The 23,410-nt window shown below is 36.3% G+C and overlaps 1 protein-coding gene across 1 annotated transcript in view; it reads right to left on the reverse strand.

The window, feature by feature from the left end:
• Window positions 1-23,410, reverse strand: part of RALBP1 (ralA binding protein 1) — a 51,416-nt gene that overhangs the window by 9,169 nt on the left and 18,837 nt on the right. The window contains exons 2-6 of the mRNA XM_004683741.2: window positions 15,861-16,155; window positions 12,420-12,878; window positions 8,620-8,969; window positions 6,170-6,331; window positions 5,143-5,274 (exon numbers count right to left, since the gene is read on the reverse strand). Coding sequence (XP_004683798.1) covers window positions 5,143-5,274; window positions 6,170-6,331; window positions 8,620-8,969; window positions 12,420-12,878; window positions 15,861-16,104 — 1,347 coding nt within the window. The 5' untranslated portion in view covers window positions 16,105-16,155. The remainder of the gene's footprint in view (window positions 1-5,142; window positions 5,275-6,169; window positions 6,332-8,619; window positions 8,970-12,419; window positions 12,879-15,860; window positions 16,156-23,410) is intronic.

Below are 23,410 nucleotides of genomic sequence, written 5' to 3' on the forward strand. Positions count from 1 at the left end.
GATCCTACAGATTGGGGATAAAATATCTGCATTCCACACAACCGGTAAGAGACTGAACACAAAGATCTTTAAAGAGCTTACACAACTCAACAAAAACAAGGAATCTAGTCAAAAAATGGACAGAACTAAAAAGATACTTCTCCAAAGAGGAAAAGCAGAAGGCCAACAGCTATGTGAAAAAATGCTCAACATTCCTTATAATCAAGGAAATGCAAATCAAAACCACAATGAGGTATCACCTCACACCGGTAAGAATGGCCCACATTAAAAAAAAATAACAACAACATATGCTGATGCGGGCGTGGAAAAAAGGAACCCTTTTTATATTACTGGTGGAAATACAAACTGGCCCAACCATATGGAAAGCTTGTGGAGGACCCTCAAATTACTAAAATTGGATTTACAATGTGATCCAGCAATTTCACTCCAGGGAATCTACCTACAGGACACAAACCCATTAATTCAAAAGGAAACCTACACCTATGATCACTGCAATACTATTTACAATAACAAAATACGGAAACATCCCAATGTCCAAAAGTAAATCTCTGGATCAAGAAGATGTGGCAGATATATACAATGGAATACTACTCAGCAATCAAAAAGCCTCATGCCATTTGCAGCAACATGGACAGAACTGGAGGCATTATGCTCAGTGAAATAGAAAGAAAAAGAAAAATATTGGATGGTTTCACTTATAGGAGGCATGCAGGGGAACCAAAGAAAGGGTAGGGAAAGAAAAAAAAAGAGAAAACTAGAAGGCAAGCTATAAATAAGAGACACAGCAGGGGAGAGGAGGGAGCAGGATCAAATCAGGGCAGAGAAAAGCACAAGAGACTGTGATGACAGGTCATGGGTGACTTCGTGGTGGGAATTTTATAGGGATTACAACTGAGAGGAAAACTTCAAACATAATGCAAAACTGAACAATGTATATATTAAGATATATTTAATTAAAAATTGTATCAATCACTAAGCAGTCTTTTTATCTAGCTTCTTTCATTTAACATAATGCTTTATAACTCACCCATTGTTTTGTTTGTATCAATAATTTGCCATGATATATACTCCAATTTATCCAATAGCCTATACACACTGGCTCCTTTCCAGCTTTTAAGCTAGTATTTTTAGAGCTGTTATGAACATCTGTGTATGTTTTTTGAGAATATATGCTTTGTTCTCTTAAATACCTAGAAGTGAGGTTGTGGGTCACAGGTCATATAGTAACCATATATATATTATATATATATTATATATATAATATATATATATATATACGAATTTTTTTTAAGATTTATTTATTCATACAGAACTGGTGTACAGGCCAGAGATGCGGAGGGTGAGAGGATTCACCAGAGACAGAGCGGGGTACAGAACAGGCAGATCGACGAAGTACAGTGCTGAGGGGAGCAGCGGGTGGGTCAGGAGAGGTCTGCCTCGCCATGCGGATCTCCTCCAGGGCAAGTGGGGATCGAACTCATGTGGAAGTGGCTTAAGCTTCTTTGTGCTGTGCTTTAACCCGCTGCGCCACCAGGGAGGGCCTATATATGAATTCTTTATAAGATTTTATTTATGCTTACAGAATTGGGGTACAGGCCAGAGTTGTGGTGGGTGAGAGGATTCATCAGAGACAGAGTGGGGAGCAGAACAGGCAGATCTACTGAAATACACTGCTGAGGGGAGAAGGGGCGAGATAGGAGAGGTCAGCTCCCTGACTGGGGATCAAACTTGTGCTACAGTGGCTTTGTAGAGCTTCCTAATGCCGTGCTTCAACCCACTGCGCCACGAGGGAGAGCCCATAGTAACCATATATTTAACTTTATGAACTGGTAAAGTATTTTCTAAAGTGACTGCAGCAATGACCGCTGCTGTAGACTGACACAGCATCATGCAGTACATTGCTACCCAGCAGCCCTTTGGGAGGGCAGTCAAACTTTCACCATTAAGTAGAACTTTTTTCATAGATGCTTTTTGTCAGAGTAAGAAAGTTGTTTATAGCAGTTTGTATAGTAAGTGTTAAATTCTGCCTAGTGCTTTTATTTTAGCATCTCCTGATGTGATCTTGTGTATTTTTCCATTTTTAGTCTGATATATTTTGAACTACAGTACATCTTAAAAGTCATTTAATTTCTCAATGTTGAAGTTAACTTGACAGAAACTTTTGAGTATTTTGTGAATTACTGAACAGGCATGAAAATAGAGTAACAAGAAAACTGATAAAGTAATCCATTCCTGTCTACATTGGCTCTGACTTGCTATATGATGATTCCTTAATCCAAGGGACATGCAGAAGTAAGAGAAATGAAAGACAAGTATACATGAATCCTGGCCTGTGTCAGACACCCTTACTTAAATGCTGATGGGCAGTACCTCATGGTGAACAATTATAACCATGGGGTGGGTCAGTAACTAACATTAACCCAGTATCAGGATGAACTATTTAAGGGAATAACAACAACAATAATATGGTAGTCTAACAAACAGGGGAAAAGAAGGAAGAAAATTTCAGACAGAACTTCTGCTAGTCTATTAGTCCTTTTACACTTCTGCAAGTGTAAAAAGCTCATGAATGTTTTCCTTCTGACAAAGATAGTCTCCAAATACACGCAAATCTCCAAACTCTGGGCAACAAAAATACTTGGGTTGTCTTTGTACTGCAAGCACAACCACAAAGGCAACCCACATCAACCATGTTTTCCCAGTCTGATAAAAGCTAAGGACAGCCATGTGTAGAAGGATGAGGATACATGCTGAGAAATGTGCTGGTAGGTGACTTCACTGCTGTGCAAATGCTAGTGTATGGACATAGGGCTACTGTACAGAGGGCTACAAACCTATAGAGCATGTTACTGCGCTACATATGGCAGTCAGGTGTACTAGTACTTCTGTACCTAAATATATCTAGACTTAAAAAACACACAGTAAAGATACGGTATTAAAAAATAAAAAAAGTACACCTGTATTGGGCACTTACCATCAATGAAGTCCGTAGGACTGGAAGTTGCTCTGGGTGAGTCACTGAGTGAGTGGTGAGTGAATGTGAAGGCCTAGGACATGACTGTACATGAATGTAGACTTTATAAACACTATATACTTAGGCTATACTAAATTTATATAAAATAATTTTCTTTCTTCAATAATGCATTAATTTCACTGTAACTTTATAACATTAAAATATTTTTCAACTTCTGACTTTTGTAATAACATCATAAAACAAACACATTGCACAGGTATACAGAAATATTTTCTTTATATCCTTTTTCATAACCTTTTTCTATTGAAATTTTAAACTTTTTTTTTTTTTACAATTTCATTCATAACCTCTTACTGCTCCTACAGAACAAACCAGAGTGCTTACTTCTATGTTTCATGGTCTTGGGGTTCTCGTTGTGTCAGACCACAAAGGGTTTTAATTTGTGGTCTGCAACACTGTCCCCAAGCAAGACTGTCCCACTGTCCTTAAAAGCCTTGAAACCTGGCATTGATATGGCCCCGAATAGGAAGGTCTCATCCATTTTGGCAAGTTATGTTTCCTCTACAAATCAGCTTATTCAGACTTTTCAAAAACATTTTAGCTGCATGTGGAATCTGTACTTGCAGATTCACTACTCACTTGGACATTATGTAATGAATGATGATTCTTGAACTTTTTAAACTACCCAGAGCTAGCCTAATAAGGTCTAGCCTTCTCTTTCAACATCAAAAACATACTTTCTGCTTTGGTCATGATAATCATAGAGCTGACAGGGATATACTGTGACTAGTCTTTAACCTAGGTCATAAAATTTCTTTATATCTAATATAGGCATGTCTCAATTATTAGCCTTACTGCTTTCACTGAAGCACATCCTTTAAAAGTTTCTGCCACTTTGTTCCTGATCTTCAGGATCACAGCTATGGTCAAATGGGACATGCCTGACTGATTAGCAATACCCAGCACATTTTCCATTAGTCCTTAATCACTTTTAATTTCCAGATCAGTCACTTGATGTGGCAACATAGTGCCTCTTACTGGCAATACTAGCAGTGGATTTTGTGCACTAACTGTGTACTTAGGGACTGTGATGAGAGAGAGAACAAGGGAGAAAATCAAGACAAGAGGTAAACAACAGATATATGAGGCTGCTGCCAGCATAAAACACCAGGACATTCTGATGTCACCAGGCAATAGGACTTTTGCAAACACTGTAGTACATGTGGTCCCTCACTGAATGAAAGGGCATGGCTCATTATAATGTTCCTCTGAAATGCTGCTTGGAGTCTGCTGTTGAATCTGCATGTGAGTTGTAAGGGGATCCAAAGGTTTGGTATCTTAGTCATGGATGACTGGGAAACTCAACAGTTTTAAAACAAACAATATACAGTAGAGGGAAAATGAAAAGTTTTGTGGCTCACATACCCCAAACTTATCAGGAGTCACATGACATGCTTCCTATAAGTAAGTAAAGAAAATTCCTCTTGATCATCACTACCTTCCATGTGTTTCCACAGCGATGACTCATTCTAAAGGTCTTAAGTTCCCCAGTAGTTTCTGAAATGTAACCCATCTATCTGCTTCTCATAGTTAGAAAGCTGTGTATACAGGTACAGCCAAGCAAGAAATGAGAAAACATCTTTCAGTAAAATCAAGTTGGATTAAAAAAACCCAACTTTTTTGTTTTTTTAAGATTTATTTATTTATTCATACAGGACTGAGGTACAGGCCAGAGATGCGGAGGGTGAGAGGATTCACCAGAGACAAAGCAGGGAACAGAACAGGCAGATTGAGGAAGTACACTGCTGAGGGGAGCAGTGGGCGAGTCAGGAGAGGTCTGCTGCGCCATGTGGATCACCTCCAGGGCAGGCGGGGATCGAACTCATGCCGAAGTGGCTTAAGCTTCTTAGTGCTATGCTTTAAACCGCTGCGCCACCAGGGAGGGCCCAAAAAAAACCCAACTTTTTTAATTAAACAAAACATTTGTCTGGAACTAAGCTGAAGGATCAATAAGCCAGAAGTGGATATGTGTGTGTGCGTATCAATGTGTGTAAGTAGTTTATATATAATATTTTAAAAGAAATAACTTAAAATAGTATATAAAATATTCCAATGCATTTTTCAGTTTTAATATAAACATGATATACCTAAGAAATAAATTTACTCACTTGTCTTTTAGCTTCTCTCAATTTTCTTTTGAGGGCTGTCAAAATCCTTTGTACTTCCCATAATCTTTCTTCTTTAGATAAATCCTTTATCCCACCCTGTAGATCTCGATGTAAACAATTCAGAAGAAACTCCTAGGAAAAACATACCACACATTGCTATTCCAAGTCTTATTTTAAAATAACACTACATGTAATTTGTAAAGATGCAGAATCAAATGATTTTCACTAATATTAAAGGGCTAGAATAATGGTATAAATTGTTTTGCAAAAAGATTAGAAAATCATTTTTATTTGCTCTGCCTGAGCAACAGTTCTCATTCATGAATTTATAACATACCACAAACCAACATACCAACACACCACCAACCAATAAGAAACAGAGCTCAGAGGAAGCAAAATAAGCAAGGATTTGATAATTTGCATGTAAGTAAAAGACATATAATTGAATGTAAATAGATTTCTTATTTAGTCATATATTTCTTACTCCACTTGCAAACATACAAAATAGCATTGCAGAAAAGCACAGGATTTGGGTTCAAATTTTTGTTCAATATTTTAGTAACCATATGACACAGTAAATTACTAAACATTTCCAAATTTCAGCATTCTTATAAGTAAAATAAGGTCATTAACAGCAATCCTATCTAATAGCATTCTTGGGCTGTTTACAACATGTCCAGTGCTGTGCAGAACATCTTTAATGCATTATAACTCATTTAAGGTAATCTTCACATTGAACACCACTGAGAGGACTTATTTAAAATGGAATCACTGAGGTTAAGCAATTTTCTTAAAATCAGTCAGTCAATTATGAGCAGAGCAAGAACTTAGAAGTCAGGCCTAAATTAAGTGGCATGAAATAGAGCCAACTGGAAATGCCTGACTTTGGTACAGTATGAAGAATGTGCCTAAGTAGCTCCAGATACACAGAAAGTGCTCAAAGAAGTTCATCACTATCAACAGCGCCCAAAAGGGGAACAACAAAGGTAGGTTCTTCAGATCGAAGCACAGGGCTGAGCCCATATACCTGTCTCCGGATCTCCTCCTTGATGCTCTCTTGTGTTTCTGGCAGTGTGGGCATGGTGGCCATGTTAGACCATCGGAGAGGTTTTGTCACTTGCTTTAGAATCACATTTCCAAAGAGCTCTTGCACATGTGTGAAAAACACATACAGAACACGGTTGCTAATCTAAGGGGCAAAAAAAATCAAAAGATTTGTAACAAAATTATTAAAATTATCCACTTTTAAAATTTGACTTGTATCTACTGCATAGAACATTCTTTAATCCTGAACATGTGAATTCTCCTCCCAGTGACTAGACATTCATTGCTTATTAGTGGCCACTTTAAAAGAATAGGGCCCGCTCTGGTGGTGCAACAGATTAAAGAACAGCACTATGAAGCTATCTGCAATACAAGTTTGATCCCAGGCAAGGGAGCTGACCCACATGGTAGAGCAAACCTCTCCTGCCTTACCACCCACTGTTCTCCTCATCAGTATATTTCAGTCATCTGCCTGTTCATTCTGTTCCCCACTCTGTCTCTGGTGAATCCTCTCACCCCCCTCCCTACACCTCTGGCCAGTACCCAGTTCTTGTATGTACAATAAATATATCTTTAAATAAGTAAAATAGAGAATAGAAAAATATATGGAAGTCATGTACTAAAACACCAGATGGAATTAGGGGGTAAAAAAATAATAAAAGGGGCCCTCCCTGTGGCACAGCAGGGTAAAGCACAGCACTAAGAAGCTAAAGCCACTTCAGCATGAGTTCAATCCCCGCCTGGGAGGTGATCCACATAGTGCAGCAGACCTCTCCTGACCCGCCCGCTGCTCCCTTCAGCAGTGCACTTCATCAGTCGGCCTGTTCTGCTCCCCACTCTGTCTTTGGAGAATCCTCTCACCGCCCCTCCACCTTTGGCCTGTATGCCAGTTCTGTATGCATGAATAAATAAATCTTTAAAAAAAAAAAAACAATAAAAGGATGCAGAAACTAGTGACCACAAATTTGTTCTATTTTTAGCAATAGAGCATCAATTCATTACAATATCAAATGATTTTTTAAAACTTATTTTCTTTATTATAAAATTTTATATTTTAAATAATTTTGTATTTTAAATAAGTATGTAAATAAATATTTTATATTTAAGTAGGCATTTAACATATTTTATTACTTAAGTATTTGTATTTTATTATAATTTATTATAAAAACTTTAAAATAAAGAAAATAAGTTTTAAAAAATCATTTTATATTATAATGAATTGCTACTCTAGTGCTAAAAAAGAATAAACGTCTGGTCACTAGTTTCTGCATCCTTTTTATTTTTTTTGCCCCCAAATCCCATCTGGTGTTTGAAGTTATTTTGAGAAATTTTAACATACACTACTGGATCTACCAAGGAACAGGAAGGACATAAGAACACTTGCAGTTGTGAAACTAAAATGAGAATGTGACAGCCCTCACTACAGAAATAAATCCTTTCTAGGTGCACTCGCATAGTTAGTACTCAAACTTGATTCTCAGAAGCTAAGAGACCAGGTCATCAGGTTCATTGAAAAGCTAGTCAAAGAGAAAAAAAAACAAAACTTCCTACCTCAGACCAGTCAATACAACATACCTCAGTCTTCTGTGATACTATAATCTCTATTATAGTAATTTTATGTAATAATATGTTTACCCAACAAATTCTGAATTCCTTACTGATATGAATGATCAAATGAGCAATGAAAGCATCTGTATTTTTTAACAGATGTTAAAATAGATAATGATTGCTAATAATCTAGCATACTGGCCAAAAAGTGGATTTAAGATAAAAATTGTAACTATTTACTTATTTTTATTTTTATTTTTTCAGCCTAAGTAAAATATCATTTGACTAATTAAACACATATTCTAGGTCAGCACCAAATGAGCAACAATGAAATGAAAGCTAAGTATGTTCAAAGGAGATGCCAATTACTATTCCATACCCTTAAATGATTCAACAGATTAAATTTTTTTAAAAAAAGATGTTTCTCTTCTATCTTTATGAATCAGATTCTCAGATCAAAACCCTGGCCAAACAATAAGGTTAGGCCCCTCTGTGTCTGAGTCTAATTATGTGTATGTGACATAATTTAGCAATAACTCTACCTGATAAAATAACTAAAACCTTTAGGATTTAAGAGATGAACTAATTGTGGGCATCAATGGCTCTGTCTCTACTCATATCGGTCACTGTCACCAGGAACTGCTTTATAAACTCATATTGCACACTACAGCATTTAAATACATAGTTACAAGTTGAAGGGCAAATATGCTCATTACCTTCTATGTAGACACTGTCCATATTATGAAAGAAAAAGAACAATATTCAGATTAATCCATTATCTACTTTCTCTGGTTAACTGTTTTGTATACAGCTCAGCAACAAAAAGTTGCATCCCCAATTCTGCAGGGCTAGCACCAGAGGCAGTGTACAGAGAAGGCTATGTACCTGAACAGTTGGACTGAGCACTATAGAAATGTTCTGTATATTCATTTTTGTTTCCAGTTCCTTTGCAATAACATGGTCCATGTGCACGATGAGCCAGGAAATTAGAAGATAGTTACATTCTGGCAGTTCCTTCAGTAGGCGCTGGAGTTCCTGCACTTTCTCATTCTCTGTGCTCCTCCCACAAGCCTCTTCAAAGCGGGGTATAAGCTCTTTGGTAAGCAGATTCTCTGGAAGTTCTCGCAAATACTGCTTCAGCAAACTGGCTACAGTATTAGGCTCATAGTCTTCTAAGTTTGGAGACTCCTCTCTGTCATAGGCTGCTTTCAGCTCATCCACTTTTGATTTAATTCCTTTTAAAAAAAAATCAAGTTCAAAAGAGAAAGAGAACATCAAGGGGAAAAGTCAAATACACAGCTTTCCTCACCAACCCTAAAGGGTTGGGGAGGGGGGGCGGTGTGTGTGACTGAAAGAGGCAAACTGACATTAACAAACTTGCAGTTATATGCACAAGATTCATATAATTCCTCAGTAAAAAGATAATGTAAGACTAAAACTTTGAGGCTGATTTTAACCCAAAACTAAATAATAAAAAGAATCAATAATTCAGAACAAAAGTTAAAGCAACCACAAGCACATATGAAGCAGAGAAAAATTTCTTTTAAAAATTTAAACATAGGGCCCTCCCTGGTGGTGCAGTGGGTTAAAGCACAGAACTGAGAAGCTTAAGCCACTTCCTCATGAGTTCGATCCCCGCCTGCCCTGGAGGAGATCCACATGGCGTGGCAGACCTCTCCTGACCCGCCCGCTGCTCCCCTCAGCAGTGTACTTCGTTGATCTGCCTGTTCTGCTCCCCACTTTGTCTCTGGTGAATCCTCTCACCGCCCCTCCACCTCTGGCCTGTACCCCAGTTCTGTATGCACAAATAAATAAATCTTTAAAAAAAAAATTTAAACATAGGTATATAAAAATTCAGGCAAGAATTAAACTACACTCCAAGCCTAATTATTCTTGCTTTACAAGGGCTGCTAATTGATTTTTCAAAGTAATTGTAACATTGTTATGACTGTTGTATATAAGCATGTTCCAAAAAGTGGATAATTACTTCTTTTATAAGTAAAAACTAATATAAATGTAAAAGGTTAATTCACTTAAACAAACTTTCTGAAAATTCCCATGGATTCTTTAATGGAGAATTTCCTGTGAATTCCCTCTACTATGGTGAAGGACTATGGGTGTTCTGGTGTAGTTGTGGTAAATATCGCTCATATATGTCTGCAAAGGTAACACACTATACCTCTGAATTACATACAGCAGTATAAACCAATGCTACCTCAATTTAAAAAAAAAGGTGGCAACATCAAAAAAGTTTTTGAGTTTTTCACGCTTTCTTAATCTACAACAGAGAGAACAAAAATCTGTATTTCTAAAATCAATTTGTTTGCTTTTCTTGCTAGACATAAGGAAATGCTGATATATAAAATGTATGTTTAACAAACATTACATAAGCCTCTAGTTCAATCTGCATCTAAATGACAATTCAGTGACAGTGATTGCTCATGCCAAATAGCATTCATTATTTTTAATACTTAAAACTTTAGGTCAATTATTTGAAATACGTCAAAAATGAAGGCAGATAGATTATAATGGTAAATATGAATATTCAAGTAACAACTAATCTAAATAGCACTTTACAATCAAGTGTGTTCAACATCTGGGCTTTGACATTCCTTAGCTTATGTGAAAACCTTTAAATGGAATTACGATGATTTGTAACTGACCCAGCATTAACATAATAAAATCAGTAACTCCTAATGTGAAATAACAACGTAAACCTTATTTTTTTATATGATTTTTAATTTTGAGTGTTAAATTTAAAAAATAATTCCTATTTTCTTACTTTTATGACAATACAAGTAAAACACAGTAAATGATAACTTATTGAAATTACTGGCAAAGGCCTCTTGTTTCTCTCACAGGTATCTTTTCTTCCCTATCAGAGCTTACCTAGAAAATTGTACAAGTGAACAATCAGAATATGTGTTTGGTTACTGTCACTCTGATATTATAAAAATGTTTTCCTTTTAAAAATCAGGCACTTCAAAGTATTCCAGGTAGAGCGAGAGCATATAGTTTTAAAATTGGAACTTACATATGAGTAAATGAGAACTAAAAATTTCCCATCAAAGAACAGTTCTAGTATTAGCATTAAAAAAAGAAACGTCACAGCCATAAATTCTGTAGTCCACAGTGTGCTGAATGCAGCGTACTGCTAGGGTTTAATAAAATAAATTTATCAAAGCAGGAGCTTAGCACCCCCAGACCCCCTACTAGTCAAGGAACAGCTCAGTTGGCTTCCCCCATCCTTCCTCTCTAGTCAGGGCAAGGATTCAGTTTCAATGCTCTGACACACAAATACAGAGAAGTTCTGCAACTCTGACTCTCCAAAAGAATGCAAACACTAAAAATAGGTCAAAGACAAAAGAATCCTTTGAGCAATGCTGCAGAATTACTTCTGGGAAACCTTCACCCAAGACAAAACTTCTCCCTACCTATAAAAGCCATCTGTGAGAAGCAGCTAAATTAGTATTGTTTAAATCTTTAAAAATCAATCCATCATAAATTATCCTTACAAGTCAAATTTTCAAATTAAATACATTTTTTTCATTTTTAGGAAGTTATCAACTCAAATTCTATGACTAATTTGTCTAATTTTCCATAAATTTTAGTATTCTAGCAAAAATCCTCTTACATGATAACTTGATCTATGGTATTATGTAAAGGTTTTCCCAATTACTACCAAAAAATGCAAGACTTTTCTCCTCAAAATTTAAATATCAAACCTACCTTCTAATTGCATATGAACCAAGTAAATTGAAAAACTAAGTCTACTCTATGTATTTACCTCATCACGATGATTTGCCTCATCATGAAAATATGTGTGGCCAAAAATGAATTTTACCAAATAAGTCTCTAGTACTAAGAAATTAAGTTGGACACAGATGTTGTCACTTCAGGACTTTCGTCCTTAACCAATCCTACTACTTTATAAGAGTGTTTTTATTTTAAATAATACATTTTGTTTGATTTCACATACTCAATATGAATTAGATTCTCAGCAAATATGAAATTTAAATTTTCATATATATAGAACAGATAAAAGGGAAATCAATTTCACCAATATTTGTTTCACTATTTTAGGCTGCCCATGGCTGATAGAACCATTCACAGTGGCGGCTTAAACATTTAATAGCATTCATGTCCCAGAAAATCTTTGTATGATTGTGTCGTAAATGTCTCCTGGCCAACAAGCGCCCTTAACCCAGATATCCTTTACATGTGACTGTGTGATAAATATGTCTCCTGGCCAAGAAGTGCTCTTAACCCAGATAGCCATTCTTTTCCTGCTGATTTCAAACTGAGCCTCTTTTAGAAAGGCAGACAGTGAGGGGAAAAAGTAACAGGGTATAAATGCACCCAACATAAAAGACATCACTTGATGCTTTCCTTCATCTCATCTCAGTTTTCTACAAGCTGTGACCAACTTATGTGTAAATCCTCCTAGTGGAAGGTAATATCATGAAAACAACAACAACAACAGTGTGCGTACTCTCTCCTACACACACACACACACAAGTTACAAACAAAGAGTGCAGGGGACTTATGTTTCAACTCAAAGATTCAAGGAAATGAACAGGGCTTAGGACCCATGTCAGAGTCTTTCCCACAAGTTAACATTTTCCCTTTTTGAAAAACAAAAGTGTAGCAAATTTTTGAAAACCAACAAGTACATGCCCCAATACCTGAAACTCTGTAGATGCCTTCACACTTCATGCCATACTTCTCTACATAGTCTACACATTCACGGAAAACTGCTGGCAGTAGAATCCCGTCATACATCATGGTCCTCTCTGCTGCATCAGCCAAAGGAATTCCAAAAATGGGCTTGAGACTTGGAACATCAATCTGAGGCACCTCTGGCTCCTGAATTGGCTTCTTCTTTTTCTTCTTTTCCTTCCACTGTTTAACAACATCTGCTGCTGTTAAGTCTTTTGACTTCTTCTCTTTATGTTTTTCTTCTTTGTGCTTTTCTTCTTTATGTTTCTCCTCTTTTGGTTTTTCTTTTATTTTAAAATCCTTCTCTTTCTTTTTTGAAAAGCTGGGCTTCTTGAAAACATGGATTCCCTTGGACCTCTTCATTTTGGAAGGACTTTCAGCTTCATCACCAGAGCTATCTTCCTGAAAAGCAGCATAGCCTTCAGCTGTCAAAGAAACACAGGTAAGAATGCATTATATGTTTAACTTCAAACTGTCCATCTGTTTTTAAAATCAGGACCAAAAAAGTGCTACCTGGTATTATCTACCTAACTTTTCAGAGTCAACTTCCTGAAAGGATTCCTTTCAGCTAAAATGAGACAGTCTCCTGACCACAAGAGGGAGATATGCAGTAAATCTTGTTATCCTTCCAATCACAGGTGGTTAAACTGGTTTTATTTCATGTGTGTATAAGTAGAATTGTGGCAAAGCAAATATTATAATTGCATGAGAAAGACTCTACATAGAGGGTTAAGAGAAATAACCATATAAAATAGAGCATTCTTTTGTCATCTGAATAATATCCTCTAATTTACTAACTTTACTAGGCGTGGATTTTTTTTATTATCGGTACCTGTAATGTGAAGTAATCTAAAACCATGACACAAACTGCATTATTGCTTAGATGCTGCAATCTTTTCCTCTATCACACTTCATTCTCCAGTTACTAGCTGTTAAGTTCTTTCTGGAGATTGTAGTAGGGGATGACAGCCTCATTTCGCTGGGGAAAAAGAAACAAGCAAACAGGAAGTTCCCTACTATAGTCTGAATGGTGGTGTATCTGTTAGCCCATTTCCCTACATCAGAGTCTTGGTTTTCACATACTGCCAATTACTTTCTGTCATATCAGAGTTATCCTAACTTGTTTTGCTGTTTTTCAGTATCTATAATTCTCCCTTTCTTTAGTCCTTACTTTATGACAAAGATTAAAGATATTTCATAAATTACTCTAATTAAAAAACCACAAACATCCACACCAAATCAGTATTACAAAAATTCTAAGAGGGTAATAACACGATGTAAAGAAATTGGAGTTCTCAGACACTGTTGGTGGGAGTGTAAACTGGTACAACCACTTTGGAAAATTGTTTTGTAGGATCTTAATAAGCTGAAATAAGCATAGCTTATGAGTAAGCAATTCTACTCCCAGGCATATATACAACAAAACTGTATAAATATTTACAATAGTGTTCACAGAAGCACTGCTCCTAACAGTTAAAAACGGAAAACAATTCTAGTTTAAAATATAGTTCCAGGGCCCTCCCTGGTGGCGCAAGCAGGTTAAAGCACTGCACTAAGAAGCTAAAGCCACTTCAGCATCAGTTCGATCCCCGCCTGCCCTGGAGGTGATCCACATGATGCGGCAGACCTCTCCTGACCCGCCTGCTGCTCCCCTCAGCAGTGTACTTTGTCGATCTGCCTGTTCTGCTCCCCACTCTGTCTCTGGTGAATACTCTCACCTTCCCTGCACCTCTGACCTGTACCCCAGTTCTGTATACATAAATAAATAAAAACTTTAAAAAAATACATATATATATAGTTCCAGCAATAAAAATGAACAAATTACCAACCTGTAAAATAACATGGATAAATCTAACAAGCAAAAGGGCAAAAGAAAATAAACACAAAAGGAAATACTTTTCTATTTTTAAAATTTGAAAATCAGGTAGTAAAGAAGTTTACCTTTGAGAGGGATGAAGGATTTCCTTTGAAGGGGCAAAAGAAAGGTATTTCTAGGTGCTTATAAATCATTGTTTCCACAGCCTTATAGAGGACAGGCATATCCATTTTGTGATAATTCATCAACGGTACACAAATTTTGCATTCTATCTATATACTATGCTTTAATATAAACTAATTTTAAAATATCATGAAACTAAAAATAAAGAAATATTTAAAATAACACACCTTACATACTTTTAACATAACAGAGAGCTATGCTTAAACAACTGTTCTCCCTAGCAGAACAGGTATGTATGCACCACATTTGCTTAAGACAGATGAATAAATTACACTTTCCACAGTTCCAAAACATTTACCCCAATTGGGCAATACAAACCAATGCAAGAAAGTAAGATTTGACAAGGGCAAAATTTCAATGTTTTATGCATTATTTTATTTGGCACAGTATATTTACACCTCAGATTAAAAGTTTACATAACTAGGGAATTCCTTAAAATTCACTTCTAGAGCTATACATCATCTAGTAATTTTACACTAACATTAACCACAAAAATTTCTAAACCAACAGTTCCACTATTAACATGAACTATGATAACAAAGTCTTGGAACTTAATCTGTTCAACATATAGTATTTACATTATGAAACCAATGGAAATAGGAAAAATAAAAAGCAAAGGCTTACATCTTATTATACACTAATTATTGTAATTGATCTAAAAAATTAAAACAGTTGTAGCAATTATTTGCTAATAATTTCATGCAACATCTGCTTGGAATGACATTTAATTTCTTTTCCTCAAGAACATGTCAATAGATAAGAAACATTTAAGGACACACATTAATTTACTTTGGACAGGAAAAGGCTATACTCAAGATAGCTTTAATATTGGTCAAGCCTTTTCCTAAGGAAATGATGAAAACAATTAAGACCAAAAAAAAAAAAAATTTCAATGAATAGGCAGAGTACCACGAATGGCATAACCCAAAAAATCTTGGGATGAATCACACATCTATTCTCCCTCCTTCAATGATGAGAGTTCTATTTTGCCATCAATTAATAATCTCTGAAACAGGTGAGAGGCACCAGGCATACAACTTATTAAACCTTGAAAAATAATGAGCATGTCCAGAAGAAGCAACTTATATATAATTCAAACTATATACAGCATAACTGGAATGCAGCCCATTCCAAACTGGCTTTAGGAAACAATTGGACTGTAATGATTTAAGAGTTAAATTTATAAAAAGTATAACCATACAACAGATTATTTTAAATGACCACCTTAAGAAATGTCCACCATTTGTGAAATTAAGACCTCAAAATACAACTCTAACATCCAAAAGTTAAGACCTTGAAAAATAAAGAACAGAGAATGTAAAATACGCATCTATATCCAGAAGATAGCAGGTGCATATGATTAAAATTTATCTAAGATAGTTAAATTATAGAGAAGAATGGTACTTACTCCTTTTTTCCTTTTTCTTGAATTTTCCTTTTTTCTTCCCATGGTCTTTCTCATCATCAGACACTATATCAGGAGGCTCATGGAGGCTGTCATGGGGAGGTGAGGGCTCGCCAGTGCGGTACAATCCAGGAAACTTAGTAGGACTGATTTCTTCAGAGCTGGGGGTTCGGGTAAGGCCACTGCCATGTTCCACCCTGCGATGTTCACTAGGGCTGCTGGTGGGGGGCAGGAAGCACTCAGTCATTCTGCCTAATGAGACAGTGAAGACAGCTGTTCTGTTACCTATCCATTACACCTGCATAGAGGGGAAAGGGTCATTAGAGCCACCTAACACCAACCGAAACACTTGTACATTCACAAATCAAAAATATTTTTCTTCACAACTTCCCTTTAATAACAATCTTTTACAATATCAAGTTACATTCCGCGCAACTTTTTTGTTTCTCAGAGCTTGAAGTACCAGGATTTTCAACTTTTTGAAAAAATAGATCAAATAAAGAGCAGAGTTTCCAAAGTAGATCAGTGTTCCATTTTAAAGCCACTCTTAAAAAATAATTATTTTCTTACATTATTGTTTATATTTATACAGTAATTGGGTTTCTCCTGTCAGGTGTAGAGGGACTAATTTTGAATGCAATCTAATATATATTCTTACTACTTCTCTTTATGACTAAACAATCATAAATTAAATAAATTACTAAGACATCAGTAATTTGTTACAAAAACTAAAGCTTGCAATCTAGCTACAGTGACATATTTAATAATCACATAATTAGAGATCATTAATTGTAGTTGTACCATGCAAGTAACTGGACAAGACATGTATTGATAACAACTATAGGCGAACTTTGTCTTACTGCACTTGGCTTTACTGCACTTTGCAAAGCAAGCCTTTTTGGTGTTTGTTTTTCTAAAAAATATTTACCTGCAAAAAATATTTACAACTTCCAGAAGGCTGGATAATAGTTAGCACTTTTTAGCAATAAAATATTTTTAACTAAGTATGTACACTTTTTAGACAATGTTTTGGCACACTTACAGATATATTACAATATAAACATAACTTTTACACACACTGGGAAATAAAAAAAAAAACTCTTTATTGTGGCATTTGCTATATTGTGGTAGCCTAGCAATGAGCCCCCAATATCTGAGTTACATTTTTTTTTTTACTTCAGCTTATGCTAAAAGAAAAAACCCTCATTTGCTCAATTCTAAAATACACACAATATAGTTTCACTAGAATGGAAAATCACAAAGGCAAATGTAGTAAGACTTCAATGTTTCCTTTTTTCCTTCTTGAGATACAGTCAAAATCCATGCAAAAGTTGTAAGGTTGGTTTTTATTCCTCTTCAGTGTCCTTATGATATTCAACCAAAATACTACTGGAATGTTCAGTTCTTTTTATACTCACTTTTAAGGTTATTTGAAATTAAAAATACCCACAAATGTTAAAAACAAACAAACAAACAAACAAAAAACACCTGCAGGGCCCTCCCTGGTGGTGCAACAGGTTAAAGACCAGCACTACAAAGCTAGCAGCAGCCACTTCAGCATGAGTTCGATTTCTGTCCAGGAAGGTGACCCACATGGCATGGCAGACCTCTCCTGACCTGCCCGATGCTCCCCTCAGCAGTGTACTTTTGCCAATTTGTCTGTTCTGTACCCCACTCTGTCTCTGGTGAATCTTCCCACTTCCCCTGCACCTCTGGCCAGTACCTCAGTTATATATGTGCATAAATAAATAAACTCTTAAAAAAAAAAACCTGCAAATTCTGACAGAGCTTATTTCTTTAAGAAGCTGACTTCTTACAAAATCAGTGAAAATATAAACAAATCAAGAGATCTTCACTAAGGATGAAAAAGAGTTCATAAATAAATGACTAATATCTATATGAAAACAACAGTTAACCATGACTATAATTTTAAAACTTTAAATTACAGCAAGCTATCATTTGTCTTCCATATGACTGGCAAAGAACAAAAAAGGTATATAATACCCAGTGTTAGTAAAGGATATGAATAAACAGGGACTTTTGAAAATATCTACTAATGGTGTAATTCTAAGTAGGTATAATCCTTTATTGTTCTATAAAATTAATAAATTATTGTTTAATAAAATTTTGTTATTAAAATTTCTTTATTACCAAAGAAGTTTGGTAATATCTATCAAAAATTTAAGCATGTTCTCTTTGATCCAGAAGTTCTCTTTTAGGATATATCAGATATACTTTTGCAACTAATATAGTCTATAAGAAGCACACATGAAAAGATCTGTTTCTGCACTGTAGAAGCAAAACAATCTAAATGGATATCAACAAAAGATAAGTTAGATTAACAGTACATGACACAATTTCTAAAAGCATACAAGAGGCAGTCACCCACTGCTAACTCTTAGAAGTGGTAAAAGGGAAGGGAAAGATTTTAAGATTTTTTAATGTAACTTAACCTTACCATGTTTATGATATTTTACTACTTTTAATTGCTTTAAAAGTGGGGTATATTTGGGCTCCCCCTGGTGGTGCAATGGGTTAAAGTACCACATTATGAAGCTCTCTGAAATCACTGCAACATAAATTCGATCCTTGGCCATGGAGTTGACCCAAATGGTGTGGCAGACCTCTTTTGACCCACCGGCTGCTCCCCTCAGCAGTGTACTTTGTTGATCTGCCTGTTCTGCCCCCCACTCTGTTTCTCATCTACCATACCTCTGGCTTATGTGCTAGTTCTATAAACACAAATAAATAAATCTTAAAAATAAAAAAGTGAGGCATATTTTTAAATCTAAAAAAATGAAGCATTAAAATAAACTTTTTACACTATTTAATAATATAAAATCTTAGTATTATTAAAATAATATTTAATAATTTTATTCCGAGCACAGTATCAATTTTCAAATATATGAATATAAATATAAAAGTATGTAGAAACAAGAGAATACTGATAATCTGAATTAGGAGCTTATAAGTGATCAAAACTTTCCTTTTATTTCCTGCATTTTATAGATTTTCTCTCAGCGTGTGTTATTGTTTGCATAATCAGAAAACATTCAAAGCAGCAGGAAGTTACATAAAAGATCTATAGCATCACAATAATTCTTTTGCTTTTTCTTGATTGTCCTCAATTTTTGCTATTTTAAAAATTACATTCTATTTTTTTCCTTTAATTGAAGGCATTAAGTTTTGACAATCTTGGGATTTGAGTTTAGCAGGATCTAGAGTTCAACTAGTATATAACAATTAAAATTACAGATAAGGAAACTCAGCTCCAAAGACCTAGAAAGCTGACACAGCTGCTGAGAAGGAACTGTATACTACGGAAATTAAACTGCACCAACACATTTTATTTTATGCTTCCCTACCTTTGAGTCACGCCCTGAAATTCAGTCCTCCTTCCAAATTTTTGCAAGATCACCACACTCATCCTTTAGCAATAAATGTTAAAGGGCACAAGAAATGTTTTTGGAGTGATGAAAATGTTCTAAATTTGGGGCAGTTGTAAATTTATTAAAAATCATTGCACTGCAGACTTAAATTGAATGGACCTTATGATTATTTAAACTACACCTCAATAAAGCTACATAGGAAAGAAGATCAAGTACCAGCAACACTTTCTCTAAGAAGTCTCCAGGACTCACTCTATCCAGTCCAAAGCACACCTTTTCTGTGCCCCCAGAATCTTCTAGACACACCTCTAGCACCACATGCACCATGCTATGTTTAATCACCTATACATATGTCTGTCCTGCCTCCAAACTTGGGAGTTTCAGCATTTAAAATAACATAGGGCACACCAGACATCCTCAAAAATGTACTTAATAAGTAGTCTCTGTTCTCAGGTGCTGATGAGAGATTAGAAGAAATAAAGCGAGTTATTAGGCTTACATTCTGATTAAAGAAACAAAGAAAGGGATTCCAAATTTCATTTGAATTCCTGTGGCTTCAAGAACTTTCATTAATACCTTCATACATCCTGCCAGAAAATTAGTATTTTCCCATACTTACAAAAAGGAGAACTAAGAATCAGAAAACTAATGTAACTTTCTTACATCACACATGTAAGAGGCAAAGTTGGGGTCTGTTTGACTCATCACATTTTTCCCCCACTAAAATGCTCTTTATATACATATAAAAGTATGCCAGGAGGAATGTTGAAGACGCAAACAGAAACATGCAGTTTATTATGAGAATGGCAACAGAAAACACTAACAGACAAGATGAGCTCTGAGACATGTGCCAACTAAATTGCCAAGCTGAGGATTTCAGCTTGATGAGGAAGTCATTCATCCCAAAGCTACATGACAAATTAAAAGGGCTAGGGCAGATGACATGCAACAAAATACCCAGCAGATTTTAATCACTTCTTTCTCTGTATTCTTATAGCACGATCTAAGTTACACCTGTATACACATGTTCCCCTACATTCACTATTAACCTTGTTTGGTTTCCATATTAGGTCAATGAGGAGGAGTTCCACTCATAAAGCACTAAGACGATCCTGCCAAAGTTAAAGAAATATTTGTTGACTTGAGTCACCTACTTGGGAAAGAATGGATGAACTTCATTGTTGCATCTGCAACTGAAAGCAGATGTGAAGGCATGAGTGTGCCTAGAAGATGGTTTACCAGGAAGAACAAAGTGTGTACAGTAGGGCACTGTGTCTGAGCACCAGGGAGCAGAGCAAGTCTAAGCTACAATAATGAATAAAAGGGCAGAACAGAAAGACTTCAAATATTCCAAGGTAAATTAAAGTATAAGTAGCCAAAGGTAAGTAAGAAATAACAAAAATAAGAAGTTCATTTTTGTTTTGAAGAGGCATCCGAGGTAAAAATTTAAACATGAAAAAGAATACTTATTCCCATGACTCATGGTAAAAACAACTAAAGATCCTGGATGTCAGGTGTTATTTAAAAAAAAAAAGGGCAATGGCACAAAATAATGTAAAAATAAACTATTAAAAAAAAGGCAATGGACTCTGAAAGGCGGGGCGGGGGGAAGGTATATATAGGGGCCTTGGGATTGAGAACAAATACAGTTGTGAGGCCCCTATATAGTCTTCACTTCACACATCAGAAATGTGGAGCTCAAGACACCAGAAACCCAGACACTCATGGGGTACACAGAAACAGTAACAGAAGTCTGCTCTCTCTAGCCAAAGGACCAGGAAAGAAGCTGCTTTCCAAGACAGAAAGCTGTCAGACAACAATCAAAAAAACCACCCAAAAATCTTGACACAACCCCTATATCTGCACAGTAAGAACATGCAGAGATTTGTACTTTGAGAGTTTTCCCTAAAGCCCTAGTGAAGGAATGTCAGGAGAGGCCAAGTAAGGAGCTGGGGCTTTTATGCCTACCAGTTGGTAAATAACCCCCTGCTCCCACAGGAGAACCACGGAACACTATGTACCAGTATCTATCCCTCCCACCCCCAATCTGGAGTTACTACGTTCCCTGCTCCTTTCCTGCTGGATGAGCTCAACAGTGGTCCAGAGAAAAAATTGGAATTTTCACTACTGCCAAAAGAAATGAAACCACCTTGGTGTGTGGGTCATGCAAATGAGAAGAATAACTCCAAAGAAATATCATTTACATGGAAAAGTCACAATATAGTAGAATTAAAATCAGCAATAAAAATGGACTAAGCATTTCAATTAAAAGGCATAGATAATCAGATTAGATAGAAAAAATATATGCAATCTATTAAATATAAATACTACACATAAATATTCAAAGCAAATGAAATAAAAAGATACCATATAAACACATATCATAAGGAAGATGGAATAACTATAAAATCAGACAAAACAGACTTCAACAAGTATTGAAGTCTGTACATGTACAATCCTAACTCTCTGTACACGCACTTGACTAACAATAGAGCTACAAGTACAAGAAGCAAAATCCAAGAGAACTGAAGAGAAACAGACTGCTTGCTCTCTCTTAGTAAATGACAGCAAATATGGACAAAAAGGCCCGCCCTGGTGCTATAGAAGGTTAAAGCACAGCATTAAGAAGCTAAAGCCACTTCAGCATGGGTTCAAACCCCTCCCTCCCCAAGGTCATCCACGTGGCACGGCAGACCTCTCCTGACCAGCCCACTGCTCCCCTCAGCAGTGTACTGCGGAGATCTGCCTGTTCTGCTCCCCACTCTGTCTCTGGTGAAACCTCTCACTCCCCGCACATCTGGTCTGTACCCCAGTTCTGTAAACATAACTAAATAAAAAATTTTAAAAATATATGGACAAAAAAAATCTTAGGATGCAAAAAGCACAAAACAGAGAAGAAAAAATTTAGATTTCATCAAAATTTAAAACTTCTGGGCCTCCCTCCCTGGCGCAAGGGTTAAAGTCAGCACTATCAAGCTATGGCCAGCCACTGCAGCCTGAGTTCAATCCCCAGGTAGGGAGCTAACCCAAGTGGCACAGCTGACTTCTGTCTGGCATACTGCTCCCCTCAGCAGTGTATTTCAGTAGATCCACCTGTTCTGCTCCCCACTGTGTTTTTGGTGGATCCTCTTATCCCCCGCACCTCTGGCCTATACCCCAGTTCTTGTATGCATAAATAAAAATAAATCTTAAAAAAATTAAGACTTCTGGCCCTCCTTGGTAGCACAGTGGGTTAGGCTTGATCCCCAGGCCCGGAGGTGATCCACATGGTGTGGAAGACCTCTCAGACCCACCTTCTGCTCTCCTCCGCAGAGTACTTCATCAATCTGCCTGTTCTGCTCCCCACTCTGTCTCTGGTGAATCCTCTCACTGCCCTTGAACCTCTGGCTTTTACCCAGTTCTGTATGAACAAATAAATAAATAAAATCTTTAAAAAAAATTAAAACTTCTACTCTTTGTATTAAAAGTTAAATTAGGAAATTAAATGGCAAGTCACATAAAGAAAATATAACATATATGACTGATCACTCACTTCTCAAGGAAAAGCAAAAAAACCCATCTGATCAAGCTATAATATTTCATATATACATATATCTATAAGATATATTTTTATAAATCAATAAGACAAATAGCCCAAATAAAAAATCACGAGTAAATGAAAACACTGCTCATAATCTTTGCTCACTAGGAAAATACAAATACAAATTAAAGCTTCAATGAAATATTACTATACTTTTACTACTAAAATTAAAAAGACTGACAATACCAAATGTGTACATCAATGTGAACAAGTACTTTTATCTGATGCTGGAATTCAAAATGGCTCAAACACTTTCTAAAAGTGCTTAATAATTTTGTTTCATAAAGTTAACATACATTTATACCACCTATCCATTCTACTTCCAGGTAATTATTCAAGAGAAATAAAAATATAAGTCCAGGGTCCTCACTGGTGGCGCAGCAGATTAAAGCACTGCACTAAGAAGCTTAAGCCACTTCCTCATGAGTTCGATCCCCGCTTGCCCCTGAGGAGCTCCACATGGTGCAGCAGACCTCTCCTGACCCGCCCGCTGCTCCCCTAAACAGTGTACCTCGTCAATCTGCCTGTTCTGCTCCCCACTCTGTCTCTGGTGAATCCTCTCACCCTCCGCATCTCTGGCCTGT

The sequence above is a fragment of the Condylura cristata genome, unplaced genomic scaffold, assembly GCF_000260355.1.
Source record: "Condylura cristata isolate star-nosed mole 26May11 unplaced genomic scaffold, ConCri1.0 scaffold00016, whole genome shotgun sequence".
Lineage (NCBI taxonomy): Eukaryota > Metazoa > Chordata > Mammalia > Eulipotyphla > Talpidae > Condylura > Condylura cristata.